At 38.2% G+C, this 18,708-nt stretch overlaps 1 protein-coding gene across 1 annotated transcript in view; it reads right to left on the reverse strand.

Annotated features, from left to right (window-relative positions):
- Nucleotides 1-6,051: 6,051 nt before the first annotated feature.
- The window catches only part of LOC150089758 (protein O-mannosyl-transferase Tmtc3-like), a 186,308-nt gene continuing 173,651 nt past the window's right edge, over nucleotides 6,052-18,708 (reverse strand). The window contains exons 19-21 of the mRNA XM_090390094.1: nucleotides 16,124-16,225; nucleotides 10,550-10,633; nucleotides 6,052-6,680 (exon numbers count right to left, since the gene is read on the reverse strand). Of these exons, the coding sequence (XP_090246220.1) occupies nucleotides 6,405-6,680; nucleotides 10,550-10,633; nucleotides 16,124-16,225 (462 nt within the window). The 3' untranslated portion in view covers nucleotides 6,052-6,404. The remainder of the gene's footprint in view (nucleotides 6,681-10,549; nucleotides 10,634-16,123; nucleotides 16,226-18,708) is intronic.

An 18,708-nucleotide genomic window follows, 5' to 3' on the forward strand; every position in this document is an offset into this window, starting at 1 on the left:
GTACCCATAGACTGGAAATGTGCAAATGTGACCCCAATTCACAAAGGAGGATCAAAGGCTGACACAAGTAATTATAGACCTGTGAGCTTAACTTCTGTTCCAGGAAAATTAATGGAGGCACTGGTTAAAGAAGCACTGCAGGATCATTTAGACAAGACTTCAGTTATAGCTCAGACACAGCATGGTTTTGTTAAGGGGAAGTCTTGCCTGACCAACTTGATTGGATATTATGATGCAGTCACAAAAGAACTGGATGCAGGGAATAACTTTGATATTATATACTTGGATCTTAGAAAGGCTTTTGATACTGTTGCACATGGAAGACTGCTACACAAATTGGAGCAGTGTGACATTGGAGGCAAATTGCTGCTATGGATAAAGGGGTGGTTGATGGGGAGAAGACAGAGAGTGGTAATCAATGGACACTGCTCATCGTGGACTGATGTTATTAGTGGAGTCCCTCAGGGCTCAGTGTTGGGTCCATTATTGTTTTCTGTATTTATAAATGATATTGATGATGGTATATCGGGCTTAATGTCCAAGTTTGCACACGATACAAAGGTTGGCAGGGTTGTCAAGGACACTACTGACACTATGCTGCTGCAACAGGATCTGGAAAGGTTGAGCAGATGGGCTGAGAGGTGGCAAATGAAGTTTAACATTGATAAATGTAAAGTACTGCACATGGGAAACAGCAACCCCAGAGCAACGTATCAACTCTGTGGTACTACACTGACAATGGTAGAGAATGAAAGGGACTTGGGGGTGGTTGTGCAGGCAGATATGAAGACAGTGCAGACGGGCTGCAAGAGTAGCTCATGGAGTATTGTCAATGATATACAGGAATTTTTCCAGCAGGGATAAGGAGGTGATTATTCCATTGTATAAGGCGATGGTCAGGCCACACCTGGAGTACTGTTTACAGGTCTGGAGACCTCATTTCAAGAAGGATGTAGAGCTGCTGGAACGAGTACAGAGAAGGGCAACAAGATTAGTGAATGGAACAAAGGGGTGCTCTTACGAAGAAAGGCTTAAGTTTTGCAAATTACAGTGTCTGGAGACTAGGCACCAGCGAGGTGATCTGATAGAGGTGTATAAAGCCTTGAATGGTTTAAGCATGCTCAATGCTGATGGGATTCTTCCTCTAGCTCAGAAAAATCACCTGAGAGGGCATAAATTCAAATTGAGGAAAGACAGATGTAGGATAGACGTGCGGAAATTTGCCTTTAGCCAGCGGGTGGTTGGTTGGTGGAACAGACTTCCATCCCTTGTGGTGGAGGTTGATAGTCTAAATAAGTTTAAGGCTCAGCTGGACAGGTATTTTGAACAAACAGAGGGGTGAAGTGGAAGTGGGTTTTTTTTTTTTTTTTTTTTTTTGGCTGATGCTGCATAAGCTTGCTTTCTTGCATCAAATGCCTCTACTAATGCTAAAACCCTAGTTGGGATCCAATACTGGAGGTTGCACCCAAAAGATGTTCCAGGACGCAATGCCACTGTGCACAAATTAAGAGCTGTACAGTGACTTGAGCATTGGAGATCGTTGGAGATCGCCTTGGATCCCATAGCTTTGAATTCATTCTATAATCTGTGGAATTATTTGGAAAGAAGAACCAGACAGCAACAGCAGAATGCAAGCGTGGGAAACTTGAAGACCATATTGGGACAAACACTGCTGATGATGTGTGTGTCCTTTGTAGAAGTCAATGCCAAATAGCACTGCTGTTGTTGTAATAGCAGCTAAGAGATGGCTAAGTGGGAAACTTTTCTGCATTCTCTAATATGTCAACACGCGGCGAATAACGGTAAAGTGATGATTGAAAATCAACATAACGTGGAATCCAGTGGAAATCAAATAAATTGATTTGATTACCACTAGATATCAAATCAGTTTATTTGATTTCCACTCTGCAAAAAGAAAATATAATTTCTATTAATTGCAGTGACCAATTTTGTTAAAAATGGTAAACAAAATTTAAATGTATTTTTCGATAACACGTGGCAGTTTTTAGTTTCTATTTTTTGCTTTCAAATCAAATCAATTATCTTTAATCATTTTATTTAATTAGGAACTGTAATTTTCTTATGAATGTGTTAATGAAATATAGAGGAACTTTTAACTTTTTCAATTAGTTTTCATGAAATAAATTCAACCTACTTTATTTAAAAATAACCATCTCTCTATCATCAATTTTTTTAATCGCGAGTTGATCACGGCGTAATTAATTCGTAAGCTAATAAATGTAACGCGATAATTCCCCTTCTTGTGCAGTGCCTCAACGTTATTTGAAATATTTGATAATTTTTTTTCGCCTATGAATTACTCATTAACTTCTCGATATCGAAAATGTTGAAATGCTACCTCCAAAGGCCAAAAATTACCACAGTGTCTCGTTTATTGGAACCATCCTCTTAAAAACAAAATATTGCATTATTTAAGTGAGTTTATGGGTCACTTATCATTTGGATTTTCCCAAACCGGATTTGGCAGTTATCCAATGTTAAAAAATATTGAGGATTTGAAGTGTGTCTTTCATTGAAATGTATTTTATACTTCGGAGTTTTTACTCTTTCTTTTAATGTCTCGTTGTTTTAAATGAGTCTTACCATTATTAAGCCAAGGTCGTTTTATAAGGTGAGATAAATTGTAAAAATTGCAACTATTATCAGGTGCATTCGGGAACAGTAATCATTTTAATTATATAATTTCAGTTCCTGTTCGTCAGACTCAAGATGTATTCTAAGGTGAGTTTGTCCGTCTGTGGGAAGATAAGTGAAATTCCGAAAAAAAGGCTGGCTAAATCTGAGAGTTAGGTGTGGCGCTAATAAACTTAGAAAATTCGGATGTCGAAAACAAAGTTAATTTTCCAATGGAAATAAAATGAATAAAAAAAAATAATATATAATCCAAATCCTCTTCCTGTTAACATTTCTACTCATGCCAAACCACTTCTGGCTACCGTCCCTGTCGTGGTTCAAGTTGAACAGAACACAAGGAATATCTAAGCTCTGGCAACGTGCGTTGGTTGCAACCTTTCCTGAACTTGGCACGGCCGCAATGATGTAGATAAGCTTGACCTGGAGATCTGGACAGCTCTTGACATACAGCGAACGGTATCATATTGTTTAAAACTAAACCCACCCACCATCAATAATATTAAATGCAATTTATACCCTCTGAGGTATTTTTCCTATTCAAGTATTTTTTGTCGTATTGCATTTCATGGATTTTTAGTATAACTGTCCCCCCTTTTCTCCTCCTACATTTCTTTCATTTATTGGGCACTCCCACTGCATCCCAGGATTTTGGCGAGAGTCCCAAAACTATGTTTTAATTTAGTACAGAAGATGGCTAGCCTCTTCGTATCATGAACGAGAGGCATGATGCGAAAAGGCGGGCCATCTTCAATCGATTCCAGGTGATTTTTGCTGCTGGTTACTAAGAGGCCACTCATACAGCATAACACGTCATTAAGCACATAAACCAGCAAAACGTACACGATTTACTTTTCATGGATAATCAACACAGAGACATGAGGCACGTTTGAGAAAATCCTTAGAAACGGCTGTAAAAAAGCTACACATACATATGTCGTCAAGTGATCCTGAAAATGGGATGAATTTGCGAAGGTCCAAAGTCTTCCGATCATATTCTGATTGCAGATTGGAAACATCTTTTTTCCATAGGTATAACAGTAGCCTATCTTTGTTTATTCTCGTTTCTTACTTCAGTTAACACAACAAATCTACGCAAAAACTTTTAAGTTGTTAGTAAAAGCAGCTGGTTCATTTTCTGCTCCGAAAGATTTTCAATACACCAAGGATACGTGAATCAAGATTTGGCGGCTGAATTTTTTTTCGTTTGTTTGTTGGTAACTATTCGAATAACTTACGAAATATTATTAATGTCTGGTTTGGGTTGGCTCCTAAGAGGGAGTGAGAGAGGAAGAATCTCATAAGGACATTTGGGGCACAATCGACTCCACCGTGAAATGGCGAAAGGTTTTTTGTATGCTGTGGTCAGTTCGGAAGTGAAGACAATAATTTTAAATATTTTTCCATTGCTTACCTTGTTCCTGTAATTGAAATGATTTGGCTATCCAGGCTAGTGTAATGATGATAATTCTGATTTATAGAACAAATTTTATTATTATTTGATAAGAAGTAACTTGGGGTTAGCACGTTCCTGATTGCATCATCCTCATAGCATCGTGGGATGTATTCAAAGCCATTTTAACTGAGATGAATGATTGAATAACGTTATTGCATGAAATCGATGACAAGAGAAGAGCAGTTAATTTGTTTCATGGCTGCGTAAGCCATTCACATCATTCGATAAACTGCTTGCTTTTGCGAATTTAATGAAATTCAATCAGAACACAATTTGGTGATTTGTAGTGGAAAGAAGAAAAACCGGAGTATTTCATTTTTTCATTCACCCGTCTACTTTATGTTAGACCTACTTAGCTTATTCGTTTTTGTCCATATGCCAAAAAACCCTGCAAGTAAAAAAAGCGAAACTTTTGAGGCTTGAACAGCAAGAAGCCTTCGAAAGTGACATAACACAAAGAACGCGAAGAAAGAACTTAACAAACCGCTACTTAGAAGTCTTTTGATATGTCCATCTCTGTTCCTTGTGCCGTGAAAGACGACACACTTACAAAACGTTGCCTTTTCTGGCCTACCAATTGCGCTTCTTTTGATCAATGCACGCGCACAGCGAGCACCCCGAATAACTGGAATACACGCAACAGCTAGAATGATCTGGCCACTAAGCGTGACCAGGTCCATTCACCAATTGTCTCACTCGTCCACCACCTTCTATATGCCCTCGGGGTTTTCGCAAAGTAATGTCTTTCGGATAGAGCGGCGTGAGTCGGCAATAAAAATGAATGCGTGACCTCGTAATGCTGTATTACGAAAGGAGATGTCTCTCTGTTCGACTTCTTAAAGAAGTAAATGAGTAAAATTTGCTCAAAGATGTTCTCACTTCAGACACGTCACAGGTATGCATGACATGGAAACCGATTCTCCTGACAGTTTGAAATCCTAATATAAGTTACGATTTCACTGTCAGGATTTCAAATTCTTCATTTTAGGATGTTCTAATGTACGAAGTGGCAATAGTTGAGTATACATATGCTGAAGAAACAGTACATTACACCTTCTACTTATAATACCCATCAACATTGTCTACTACAAATTTCTTAATCTCAAGTATAATTCAAGTGTAATGTGCCATCTCTCCCAGAAACTAATTTTTTGGTTCGCGTATGAAAAATGTAACAACTCGACTCCCAGTGGGCAGTTTTTCATGAAATTCTATATTTGAACCTTTGTAAAAGATTTCTTGAACCGTTCCAAATTTGGTCCGGCAATAATAATTGCCGGACCAAAAAAATCCGGCAATTATTATTTCCTCGTTTGTCCGTCCACACGTAATAAACTCGACTCCCAATAAATGAATTTTCATGGAATTTTATACTTCGGCCTTTTAGAAAGAATTTTCGACCAATCCCAAATTTAATTAAAATTAAACCAATAGAAATCCGATAATTATTATTTATTTTTTATAGACATCATCGCATAGGTAATTCCTATAGCGTATATTGTAGCTGAAGCACTGGATACTGTGTGTTGCCATACGCTGGTTGGAGGAATGAATGCCCAATGCGGGGGATGCCCAGAAACTAATTTTTTGGTTCGCGTATGAAAATTGTTGCTTTATGCTTATTTCTTTTTTTTTTTTTTTGTTATAAATCATGAATTATTAACTAGCTTGTTTAATATCTCATTCACTGAAAAAATTAACGAAGTTGTGAGGATAATTTGTGGTCACCCCCATACGTATATAACCATGAGTGAACTCCTTCTCTTAAATTAATTCAATCAGTTATCTAAGTGCAATTGTAGTGTTGGTTATCGTTGTTTTCAGTAAGGTCCGTTCATTTCATGATTCTCACAAGAGTCAAACGCACTGAATGAGATTCTCTTTCTCTCTCGATTCTATGTAGGCATGTTTCAATTAAATTGCGGAAGAACACAAAGACAACGTTCTAGACGAACAACTAATATTTCTTAAAGTACAGGAGTACTGTAAATTCAGATAATTCTAGAGTCTCTCAGACGCTAACCAAGTGAGTAAGAGGTGTGTTCTAGAGTCTGTACAGTAGTGTCTGTCTTTTTTTTTTTTCTTTTTTAAAATCGAATTAACCAACAAACGTGTTCCGTCGTCTGCGTAGGCACTTGGTAAGAACAGGAGATATCTGGAAATTTAAAACAGCTCGCAGGCAGGGAATCCGGGATTCAAGTCCGGGGAACTGTCCAGGTTCATGTGGTCACATATGAAAGAAACGCAAAAATAATCTAAAAAAATGCCCTCCGATTTCCCATTCGTCTCGGTAGTTTCATTGATCGAACAGCAGATGGCGTTGCGGATCTGAAAAGTGAGGGCTGAGATCGGTCACGTTGTTCAACTCGTTCAGGTCATCAAGATTCTGTTCCAGCAACATCCCAGTCATGTTCAGGTGGCGCTGTATGTAGTCCACGTGCGGTGCTAGTTGGAGAGCAGCTTTGAAGCAGTCCATGGCTCGTTCCAGTTGGTGGCGTTTCACGTAGACGACACATAAATTGTGTAGACTCTGATGGTTTCGGGGATCCAACCGAAGAGCTTGAATATAGCACTGAAAAGACACGTACACTGGTTAGAAAGAAAGTGGAGTCAATCTTAAGTTCAAGAAGCAGTTATAAAACAGGAATCCAATTATTTACAAGTTACTCGATCTTTATAGTCCTAAAATTCTTTACTATAAGTTTCAATTATACTCTTAGGTTAGCGGAATGCGTTGAGTTTATTATAGAATTAGCAGAGGCATTTATAACTATACCAAGGTCATCGCTTTCTAGACTATCACCTTAATTCAACTGGGGTTCAAAACTTGTACAGGACAGCATTTAAAGAGGATTGGTTACATAACATTTTAGATTCATAAAATTTTAAATATAGCAAACAATAATATTGTTTCAAATATCCCTTCTATATATAATGGTCGGTTTTCCTGTTTCCAGTCACGGCATGGAAGGACAGAAATCGTAGCCACTGTACCAACTGCGACGGTTCCGATGGCTCTTTACAGGCGTCTGTGGTTCGGTGGTAACACGCGCGGATAGGGTAAGATCAAACCGTAATTTAGAAGCGTTGCGCCAGCTGAAGTAAAGTGGTTATAATGAATATGGGAACTTCTGTCCCTTGGGAACTCTTGTCCTTTATGGTCAGCAGTGGACTATAATCGAAATTTATTTTTAGTTGCATTGGTGTAAAACTAACAAAAAATAAATAAATAAACAAAGAAATATACAAACTGAGCAGAAAAAAATATTAACCTTATTTAATGATTAAGGGCAATTAAGTCCAGAAGTAATTTGCTGAGAAATCTCATTTCCACCATTTTATATCTGTCTTTCAACGTCAGCAGCTTATCTTTCACTCTTTCAACAGAAATATTTAAGTTGCTCTATTATTCCTTTCAGAATAATAATATTTAATAATTTTATATTGTTATTCCTTTCAGAATAATAATATAAAAATTTTGAAAAAAAGACTCGAAACAGAATTCTCGAGTTTTTCAAAAATTCTGGTTTGAAAAATTTCAATTCATAGATAGCTGACTGATATTGAAATGCAGATGTGCATATGTTCAGTCCATCTTGCAGAAAATCGCTTATATCGCAGCTTTTATTTTCAACTTCAGGAAACTGTTCGTTTTGGGATCCATAATTGCAAAGAAGAAAAACTTCCATATAATTTTGGCATTGTCCAAAAAAAAAAACAAAAGTTTATCCCCTCCAATAGTCTATCTAGTTCTTCCTTGAATTTATTCAAACTGTCCATTTCCACAAGAACAGATGAAATTTTGTTGCAACAATCAACCACCCGCTCGCTCGCTGAAGGTGATCATCCGAATATCTGTTCTGTAACCATCCTTCCTCAATTGGAATTTATTCCCACCTAATGTGAGTAGTCGGAGCAAGAGGAAGAATCCCATCAGTATTCAGCTTGCTCAATCCATTCAGTCTTAAACAACTCAATGAGATCACCTCGAAGGTGCCTAGTCTCCAGACGCTGCAATTTGCAGAAATGAAATATTTCTTGTTAAAAAAATGTCATATTAGGCCACCAGAAAATTAATTCATCTGTAGTGCCGTGTGTCTGAAAATTTCATTTGTGCTATGGTCGATTTGTCCGTTTTTCTGGATGAAAAACCAGAGTTTCAAGGAGGGGGAAACCTTGCTATCTACGCCTGAAATGCACTAACTGAACCAAGGAATGAAAAAAAAAGCCCGCAAAAGTTCCTCGCGTCATTGAGGATTCGACATCAGGCCTTTTTCACGAGGTGTGGGGAAGACGGTGACGATAACACTGTGCTACATACGTAAACACCTTTCTTGGTAAGGACACTCCTTTATTTTCCTCACAAATATCGTTACCCTTCTCGGTACCCTTTCCAGGAGCTCTACATTATTCCTAAAATGAGGCTTCCAGACCTGACTCCAGGTGTGGCCTGATCATTGCCTTATGCAAAGGGTTAATCACCTTCCTTATCCTTGCTAGAAAAATTCCTGTATATCTTTGACAAAACCCCCATGCACTGTCCTGGCAGCCTGTCTGCGCTACTCAGAGAACTTCATAACTGACAGCACAATTACCCCCAGGTCTTTTTCATTCTCCACTACCCTCAGTGTAGTACCAAACAGTTAATACGTTTCTCTTGGGTTACTGCTACCCATATGCAGTACTTTGCATTTGCCAATGTTAAACTTCATTTGTCACTTCTCAGCCCATCTGCCTAATTTTTATAGATCTTGTTGCAGTAGCTTACCTTGATTACTGTCGTTAACCATCCATTAAAATATTTTCCACGACAAAACCATAACTTGTATTGGTTAATCCTGCTAAGGAGATAAACAAAGGAATGGATTACTGGACTCTGCATTCACAAATGAGAAAAAATGTCTTTCTGTTTCTGTATTAGTGCTCAGCTTACTTTAAAATCAACAACTTGTTGATTTTTATCCCTCACATACAAAACACCACTCTTGCAATTGCGTCAGACATGCAAACTGTCTGACGCCGTGAATAAACATATTTTACATCCTGGAAAGGAAAGGAAAGATCAAATGTGATTCTCAACTGTTTTCGAAAAGCAGACTTGCAGATTTCTTTCAGCAAGAAATAGTCATGATGGAAATAATATTCATAATGACTCTAGTGGTTGAATTTATCTCCAAATATACACTGTTTTTCTTCTAAATGTTTTAATGGATTTTATTTCAAAACATCAAAGAGCATAGATGGAAACTCTCACTTCAAAACGCTCAGCGCTATTGCAGATGAGAGGAGAACGCAGAAAGCCTGGGATCACCATTCCATTATTTGCATTTTTCGGAAATAAAAACTAAAACAGGGAACCGAGATTATGTCCATTAATTATACGTCAATACTCGGGTGTACATATTAATTTCAAATAAATTAACGCTCTTTGCGTAGGACTCTCCCAAAGGAATTTAAAAATATATCTTAATCGAGGTTCAACATAACAACGTTTCGCTGTGTAAGGCATCTGGTGCAGAAATATCTTCAGAGTTCCAGAAGCTAGAAAAAAATATTACTGATAAACTCTGTAGGTCAGCTTGATCAGCTGTATTCCTTATCGTTTTACACGCCACTGTCTTTGACGCTGGATTTAAATTTTATTATTGCATTCCATTTACCTGTAGTTCAATATAATCGAGGTTCGAACCCATCTTTAAACTTTCGCATTGTTATTTCCTTAATGTAGGACAACGACTGACCATTAAATCCCATCAGCTAAGTAGGAGTTCTATTTCAACTTTATAGTTTTCTCTGCTATGTCAATGAAGATAGCTTTGACAGTCAGGAGCAGCAGTGCGTAGCACACGCTTCTTAATTAGACCGGGGTTCAAGCCCGTGACCACCAAATACGGAGGATGCGGAAAGGTCAGGGAATGACCACCGCATATCCCCGGAGCTATGGCCTTAGTTGCTGATGCTCCTAAAAACCAAAAACAACAACTTGTAGGTGCTTACGTGACTTGCTGATGACACATTAAACCTTCATTATGTTGCAAAGATCAAAACGGCAGTGTGAGGGTGGGGTTCAGTTGCTGCTTACTTCATGTTTCTTTCAACGAAATTCATAACATATCCGAATTCCTTTTACAGCACTTTGAGTGGAAACTAATATTAATGGCTCCTGTTTTTAAGGACCCATAAATTGTTCCCTTTTAAACACCAGCGCTGCAGCATTACACTGTGTCTAGGACCCGTGACACTTTTAACCGAGCAAAGTTCATGCATATTCTTGCGCGTTATCTGCTGTTTCGAATGTTTTAATGGCAAGCAAAACTCGTCCATCCCACTGCCTGCATTACGTGACATTTCCTATCGATAATTAACACTAAGCCGCTTCTCAGCTAAGTGAAGTACCCTTTTGTTGTGTGCGACGAGGCATGAAAGTTATTTCTCACTTACCTCCTCAGCTCTGTCCAAATCTTCAATAAAACTGAAGTGGATGTCGCCCAAGAGTAGTAAACCCTTGACGTGGTTGTGCTTCTGCTGTACAAAGAGAAGGAGAATAAATGAGTTACCACGATGAAAAGGAAATGAAAAGCATTAAGAAGAAAACAGACAAACAATGTCAAAGTGGACTTTTGTTATACGTCAATATCAGAAAAGTCAGGTGTTTCTAAAAAATAATGCTTGGGGTTTTATGCATTTTGTTTTTTGAAGTAACCAATTAAATTGTTGATATCATTAATAATGAATTAATTAGTATATTATATTAATAATTCAGTTAAAAAACAAATTAAATAGGGCATATTGTACACTTATGACCACTTTATTAGATACACCTGCACCATTTCATTTCATGAAATGGACGCCCCTTCAGTAATAACATCCCGTGTTTGTATTATGCGATATCAGGCAGTGGACAGATACATATAGATGTATATGCAATTCACTGCAATAATGAATTAGACTTTTAAAAGGTTCAAGTGGTATTTTATTTGAATGTGGCATGGTAGTCGGCGTCAGACGCGCCAGTTTATCTCGGAAACTGCATCCCTGCCGATGTTTTCGCGAACGACTCTGCCTCTGATGTACAAAGATTGGTCCAATAACCAAAGAAAATCCAGTCAATGCTTCTGTAAATTAGCATTAGCAAAGGCATATGATGCAAGAAAGCAAGCTTATATATAGCATCAGCCAAAAACAAAACCTCCTTCAAAGATGTTTGTCTAGTTCTGCCTTGAATCTGTTTAAGCTATCAACTTCTACAACGACAGATGGAAGTTTGTTCCAACAATCAACCGCCCGCTGGCTAAAGACAAACTTCCGAACATCTATCCTACAACCGTCTTTCCTTAATTTGAATTTATGCCCTCTCAGGCGATTATTCTGAGCAAGAGGAAGAATCCCATCAGCATTGAGAATGCTCAAACCATTCAAGGCTTTATACACCTCAATCAGATCAACTCGCAGGTGCCTAGTCTCCAGAAACTGTAATTTGCAAAACTTAAGCCTTTCTTCGTAAGAGCAATCCTTTGTTCCATTCACTAATCTTGTTGCCCTTCTCTGTACTCGTTCCAACAGCTCTACATCCTTCTTAAAATGAGGCCTCCAGACCTGTATACAGTACTCAAGGTGTGGCCTGACCATTGCCTTATACAAGGGAATAATCACCTCTTTATCCCTGCTAGAAAAATTCCTGTATGTCATTGACAAGACATCATGAGCTACTCTTGCAGACGGTCTGCACTGCTCATAAAACTTCATATCTGCCTGCACGATTACCCTAAGGTCCTTTTCACTCTCTACCACTGTCAATATAATATCACACAGTTGATACGTTACTCTGGGGTTACTGTTTCCTATATGCAGCACTTTTTTTTTTTTTTTTATATGCAGCACTACATTTGTCAATGTTAAACTTCAGTGCCACCTCTTAGCCTATATGTTTAACTTTTCTAGATCTTATTGCAGCAGCGTACTGTCATTAGAGTCCTTAACAACCCTGCCAACCTTCATATCGTCTGCAAACTTGGACATTAAGCCTGATATACCATCATCAATAAATACAGAAAACAACAACGTATCCAACACTGAATTCTGGGGGACTCCACTAATAACATTAGTCCATGAAGAGCAGTGTTCATTGATTACCACTCTCTGTCTTCTCCCACTCAACCACCCCTTTATCCATAGCGGCAATTTGCCTTCAATGCTGTGCAGCAGTCTTCCATGTGCAACAGCATCAAAAGCCTTTTTAAGATCCAAATATGATATCAAAATTATTCTTTGCATCCAGTTCCTTTGTTACTACATCATAGTATCCTATTGGAAAGAGCTTTCGATGCGAGAGGCCAACGGTGGCTAAGAGGAATTGTGCAGGGTAAGGAAAGGCTGCAGTCGGTTAAATAGCCGCTGTAGCCGAGTAGTCAAACGCGAGGGTGCAGATGTTCATTAGATTGATTGACCTTTGTTCAGGCCTGTATGACTACTAAATACGGCGATCTTCTTGTACTCTGTCCTGTGAGTTCCTCTCACCTCATGCGGTCCTTCCAGAATATGAATATAAAAGTTATTTATTTTAACAGCCCAGTACAACGGTGGCAACCAAAAAGGCATTTCAAACCCTTTCCAAAGGACTGCCTAATGCAGCTGCATTCATTGATAACAACCAGTTGGCCAAGCCGAAATCACGTTACATAGGCCCATACCATCACACTACAACCACCGAAGTTCATTGGTAATGCAATACAATCTGGATGAAACCGTTCCGTTCTTTGGACATATTTCACACAAGTGCGTCGTCTGATGCCTGGATTATGTAGCGATTCCTCAACTTCATGTCGCGTTCTGTTGCTGGTTCTCTGTGACCATGATAAATGGTGCCATGCATTTCTAATAGACAGCTTCGGCTTACGAGCAGTTACTCGATCATGGTAATTCATTGTATGAAGAGCTATACAGATGGCTGCCGACCTCCCTACGACGGGTGAAAAATATCAGGGTTCGGAACCTGTCAATGATGCGAGGAAATTTTATGAGCCTCTTTGAAAACGTGGCTGAGTTATTCGTTATCAAGCGAAGGTCCTCTCCTCCGGAAATTGGGATTTTCGTCCAGCAAACAGGCGAATCGACTACATAACAAACGAAAAATTTCCAATATGCTAATGTCCCACAATCGTAGTTGCTTTGTTGTTTTGGCTCTTAACACATACACAACATTCCTTTATTTCTGTCCCAATTCTGTGAACTGTCTCTGATGCTAGCGCTCTTTAAGGATGCCTTTGCAATATTCTCTCACTATCCATTTCAACTTGCTCATGGATCATTAATGGCGGTCTTCCTGGCTTGAAATTGTCGCACTACTGCCTACATTAATCGTATGCCTTGGCATGCGATATTTCCAGCTGCTGACTTTAGGTGTCACACCATTTCTGTGATCAGGCGAAGGAGCATGTGGTAATCTACTGTCGCACCTCTTATTTAGGGATCTAAGTCCTTTTCTTGTCTAATTTTTTTTCATTTGTTTTTGTCATTGAGTGAGCACGCCCGTTCTTAACAGCGTCTACTTGTTCATGTGATCTCTATAATTAACTATGAACTTCCAGGGATGAATTATTTTTATACATATTGAGTACATTGCATACTGAACCTTGACTTTTGGTTTTCCGATTTTGTCCAGAAGTACACTGCTCGACAAAATTAATAGAACATTTAAAAAACCTGGTGTACCTCGTCCAGCTTGCAATGAAGCGGGACAAAATTTGGTTAATATATGTTTATGGAAACGTACGATACAATGTACCCATCAGGGTATGCTGCCGGTTTCACATGGATAGTAATATAATAAGATATAGTAAGAAGATAACAATAAAATAATAACAATGATAACAAAATATCAAAATTGAATCAATAAATAATAGTATGGTAGTGTACCATAGAATAAAGATGAAATTAGGAGACAGAGAGAAATTTCGCACGGGTAAAAGGGAGTCGATACAAGATGCTCGAAAATGTGGTCACTTTACATCAGTACGGCGTATGATCCTCTCCAACGGCTAAACAGACCTGACAGCCGTGAACCACGTTCGATATAAGGGCGTCCATAACATTCTGTGGCAACAAATTCCATTCTTCCACCAGCGCAGACCTTAGCTCGCCAAGTGACCAAATAGTTGGCTGTCGGCGCGTAATGCGACACCCAAGTTCGATCGGATTTAAGACTGGTGATCGTGCTGGTCAGGGCAGTTGTTGCATATCTTCAGTTTCAAAAGATTCCTCCACCATTTGAATTCTGTGTGTAGTGGCGTTGTCGTGCATGAAAGAAAATCTGAGCCATCTGCACCCTTAAAACGTCGCACATAGGGTTCGAGAATCTGTTCTCAGTACTTCTGCGCAGTTACGGTGCACCTATCAAAAACATGAAGAGAGATGTGGCCGTTGATCATTATTCTACCCCACACGAGAACACCGCTTACACCGTGTGTCCCTTTCTCTGATGTTCGAGGGACTGTGCCGCATTCCTCATTGTCTCCAGATGAAATAAGATCTACAATCTATTTGTTGGTTAAAACGGGACTCGTCAGAGAACAGAACTACATCACGAGTTACACCACGTTTTCTAGGTGTTGTTAATTTTGTCGAGCAGTGTATATGATAAACACAGTTTCTCTTCACTTTTAGATTTTTATCGTACAATTTTTAATGCCGTATTAATCACATAATATGACTTTGCCGAGCTTAATGGTGCATTCTGTTTTCTTTTTTGTCAACTCCCTTCAGTAAACCTGTCCTGGAATGTCATTATTATCTCAGACAATAAAGGACTTCGCGTATTGTATATTAAATAGGTCGTAAAAAATTCTAACTATATGGAATAGTTAAAAAAGATTTTTGATGTTCGGACGCAACGTGGCGCCATTAAAATAAGACTCATTTTTTGCAATTCCCATTCATACTTTGCCTTGATGTAAAGGTACCACTATGCGTCTATTATTTACCAGATTATTATCGGTCATTAATGAGAGAAATAAATTCTCAAAATAATCTTAAATTTAAAATAAAAAAAAAATTCTTAAATCCTCAAATTATCGGCAACATATTATTAAATTCACCTAATAAATGTTAAAGTTCCAGTGACGTTGGAATATCATATGTATTTTTAAGAAAAACAAACTTTATTTTTTAAATGATACGTATTACATCAATTTTTAAATAACTTTTGAAAAATAATTTTGAAAATCGGTTAGCTATGAGATTTATTATTTTGTTATGATACATTTTAACCATACTGAGTTACAGATGCAAAAATGTCAGCTGTTTCAAGCAGGTGTTACCATAAAAGTAGCGCAGTTAGCAGTTGTTATTGACTTAGCAGAGTCTGGAATGTTTTGTGTTCGTTTAAGAAATTAATTATAACAAACTAGGCATTCTCAGTCGAAAATTTGTGCAGGTGAAACATTTTCCTCGATAACACTATAATTATATTTTGTTGTGTTCCAATTGGGGATGAAATTCTAAAAACGTTATTCACGTTAGGAATATTTTCACTTCGGCTACTCAGACCTTTGTGTGCCAATTCTTATGGTTCTCTAGTTCATGCGGTTTAGTTTTGTATAATGTCTGTACAACTGTGTGTTCGCCGGCCGAATAACACCAAAGTTTGTTTTCATGCATCAACACAAGTTTGGGAGATCCACCCTCTGCACCTGAGATCGGCTAACAACATCCCCGACTGAAAAAGCTTTTTTTTTAAGAATTCTTCCAGTCTTCGAGATTCAAATGCACTCTTTGGAATGCTTAAATATTCTTGAATATGAATAAGAACAAGATCTTGGAATGATTTAGGATTAAAACATCGATGGTGGCAATGGAACCAATTGGTTCCAATGGCGTGCATCATTGGTTCCGAGTCCTGCATTGTCAAGCTGTATGCAAAATTGCGTGTATCGTAATCGTGTATTTCTAATGTAGATTATTTGGCAAAAATTTACCTATCGAGTATTTTTGAGGGTTCTCTGAGTTTTCTATACTCACCTGGAGCAGCGTCCTGAGGAAAGTAGCGGCCTCTATTGGTCGACTGTCTTTATACAAGAGTAGAGCCATATTGAAAAGAGCTTCTGGGAAATTCCTTCTTCTCTGAAAAGAAAGCCATTTGATTTAATTTATAACATAAATATATTAAAATTAATATAACAAATAATTATATATATTTTTTTAATTGACAATCTCGTAATATGTCAGGGGGAATAATAAAATAAAAAGTAAATTGCTCAGGGTTTTATTTACTTCTGCTTTTACCCAGAAATCGGCTCCACTCTTGGCTACTGACGCGTAATTTATTGATGTACATTAGGAGAATGACTCCCGAAGTACAACAGCTTTAAATGTACTTCAAAAAAACTGCTACTGACCAGACTAGACGTTTGTTAACATTCATGGACCGTCTGTAATGTTTCAAGCGCACTATGGAATACTAATGAGAACTGATGGAGAATCAATGCGGTAAAGAAACCATGCGGATGAGTGTCAAAGGGATAAGTGTGCACTTCAATGCCTTTGACGGTTGGAATTAAATGCTCACAATTCAGCTCCAGACGTGAAGTGAGATTTACAGAAGTCGATCCGCAATACTGATTCCGAACGTGATGATTACGCTCGTGTGGTAGAGAAGAGTCCCGTATGGACGAAAGCTTATGACGCTTATTATCTGGAGAAGGGTTTCCGTACTGAGTACCCTTTATGGTACTCACGAGCTAAGAACATATTTCAGAAATTATATCACTAATAAATTATTAGTGTGGAAACACTACTTATTAAATTATTAGTTTGGGGCCGGCCCAAAATTTGTGGGACTCTGTTCAAGAATTAATTGCAGGTCCTGAGGTCCTGTGCAAAAACTTACACGGGGTGTTTTTGTAATTTTTAATTTTTCTCAAATTTTACAAAACTAAGAAATAATTAAATAGTTTTATATTATAGTCGTTGATAGAAATGCGGAAAAGACGCGGATGATATTATTATTTAGACTATTTGAGCGCGGGGCCCTGTTCGACAGAACCCGTTGAACATTCTTGTGGCCGGCGTTGTAGTATTTTATAAGCATATCCCAGATATGCTTATAAAATACTACATGCAACAAACCTAGGGGATTTTACTCCAGGGTATTCTATCGAATATGCTGCGCCGTGCCGAAATTAAATTTTGCATAAACTGGGCGCACCAACCACTAGGATATATCGTTTACCACGATATCTTAGTCCTCGTGGTTGGTTTACGCGAAATATGATTGTAAACACTTCTAAATCTAAAAGCAGATTTAAAGTATAATTGTCAAAATTATTGTATAATTTTTTAAATTGTATGTTATTAGTAAAGACAAATGATGTAATTAAAAAAAACCTGTCTTATTAGGGCCACTTAAGACTGTACCTATAGGCCCATGCGTATTATGTCCATAAATTGCTCTCTGGTCGATTTATCTGTTTTTCTGTACGATAACCCAGAATTCCTGGTGGGGGGTGACCTTGCTATTCACTCCCGAAGCTGATTAACTCAGCCACGAAGTGGAAAAATCGTAAAAGTTTCTCATGTCATTGATGGGATTCGAACCAGGGCCTTTTTTTCCCGGTGGGGGAAGTTATTATTATCGCTGTGCTTCCGCGCAGACAATGATGTAAGGAAGCCGATTTTTTCTGCATCAGCCGAAAAATAATAATATAAAATAAAATAAAAATATTATAGCGTTACGTGCACTCTTCTATGCATTGAAAAATCTGAGACACTGTGAAGTCTTAGTCTAGACTACCATGGATTTTCTTCCGGAATCTAGAGTTTTTCGCTAGAAGGTAATATAAAGATTAGTGACGTCATTTCTGCTTCTAGCGTTTTATTATAATAGTAAATTTATGAAAAGCTTTCATTATCAAAAATGCTACTTTAATTGTAAACGTTTTATTTATGTAAAAATGTTTTTATTTTAGTTATTACTAAATACCTGAATAATATTACTTGTACTGTACATGGCTATCATCATATCCAGAGTAACACGGAGTAAGAAGGATCCCGTACATAGATTCAACCAATCATTTCTGTTGTTAACCTCTGTGGCGTAAAAAAAATTGTTTCATGTGACCCCACACATAAAAATCCAAAGAGTTAAGGCCAGGAGAGCGTGGCGTCCAAGAAATGGAACCTCCGCGACCAATCCAGTGATCCCGGTAACGATCATTTAGGAATGTTCTTACTTGTCGTCCAACATGCGGACGCGATCCGTCTAGCTGAAACCACATATTGGCACGTACACTGAAAAAAACTTTATATGTAATGATCAACGTTTAGGCGGGCAGGGAACTCGTGATGAATAAGGTTATCGCCTACAATGGCAGCCCACATATTGACGCTAAACCGCACTTGGAAACGGGATTGCCGAATGGTATGAGGATTTTCCAATGACCATGTATGGAGATTATGCATGTTGAATATCCTATCTCGTGTAAATGTTACCTTTTCAGTCCATAGGATGTTCACAAGAAAGTCAGGGCTGTTGTTGGCACAATTAATTATCCATAAACAAATTTCTCAGCGCAAGTGAATCTCCTGCTTGCAATGCCTGAACTCCC

Source organism: Mastigoproctus giganteus, chromosome 2 (assembly GCF_048544385.1).
Source record: "Mastigoproctus giganteus isolate SK-2022 chromosome 2, ASM4854438v1, whole genome shotgun sequence".
Lineage (NCBI taxonomy): Eukaryota > Metazoa > Arthropoda > Arachnida > Uropygi > Thelyphonidae > Mastigoproctus > Mastigoproctus giganteus.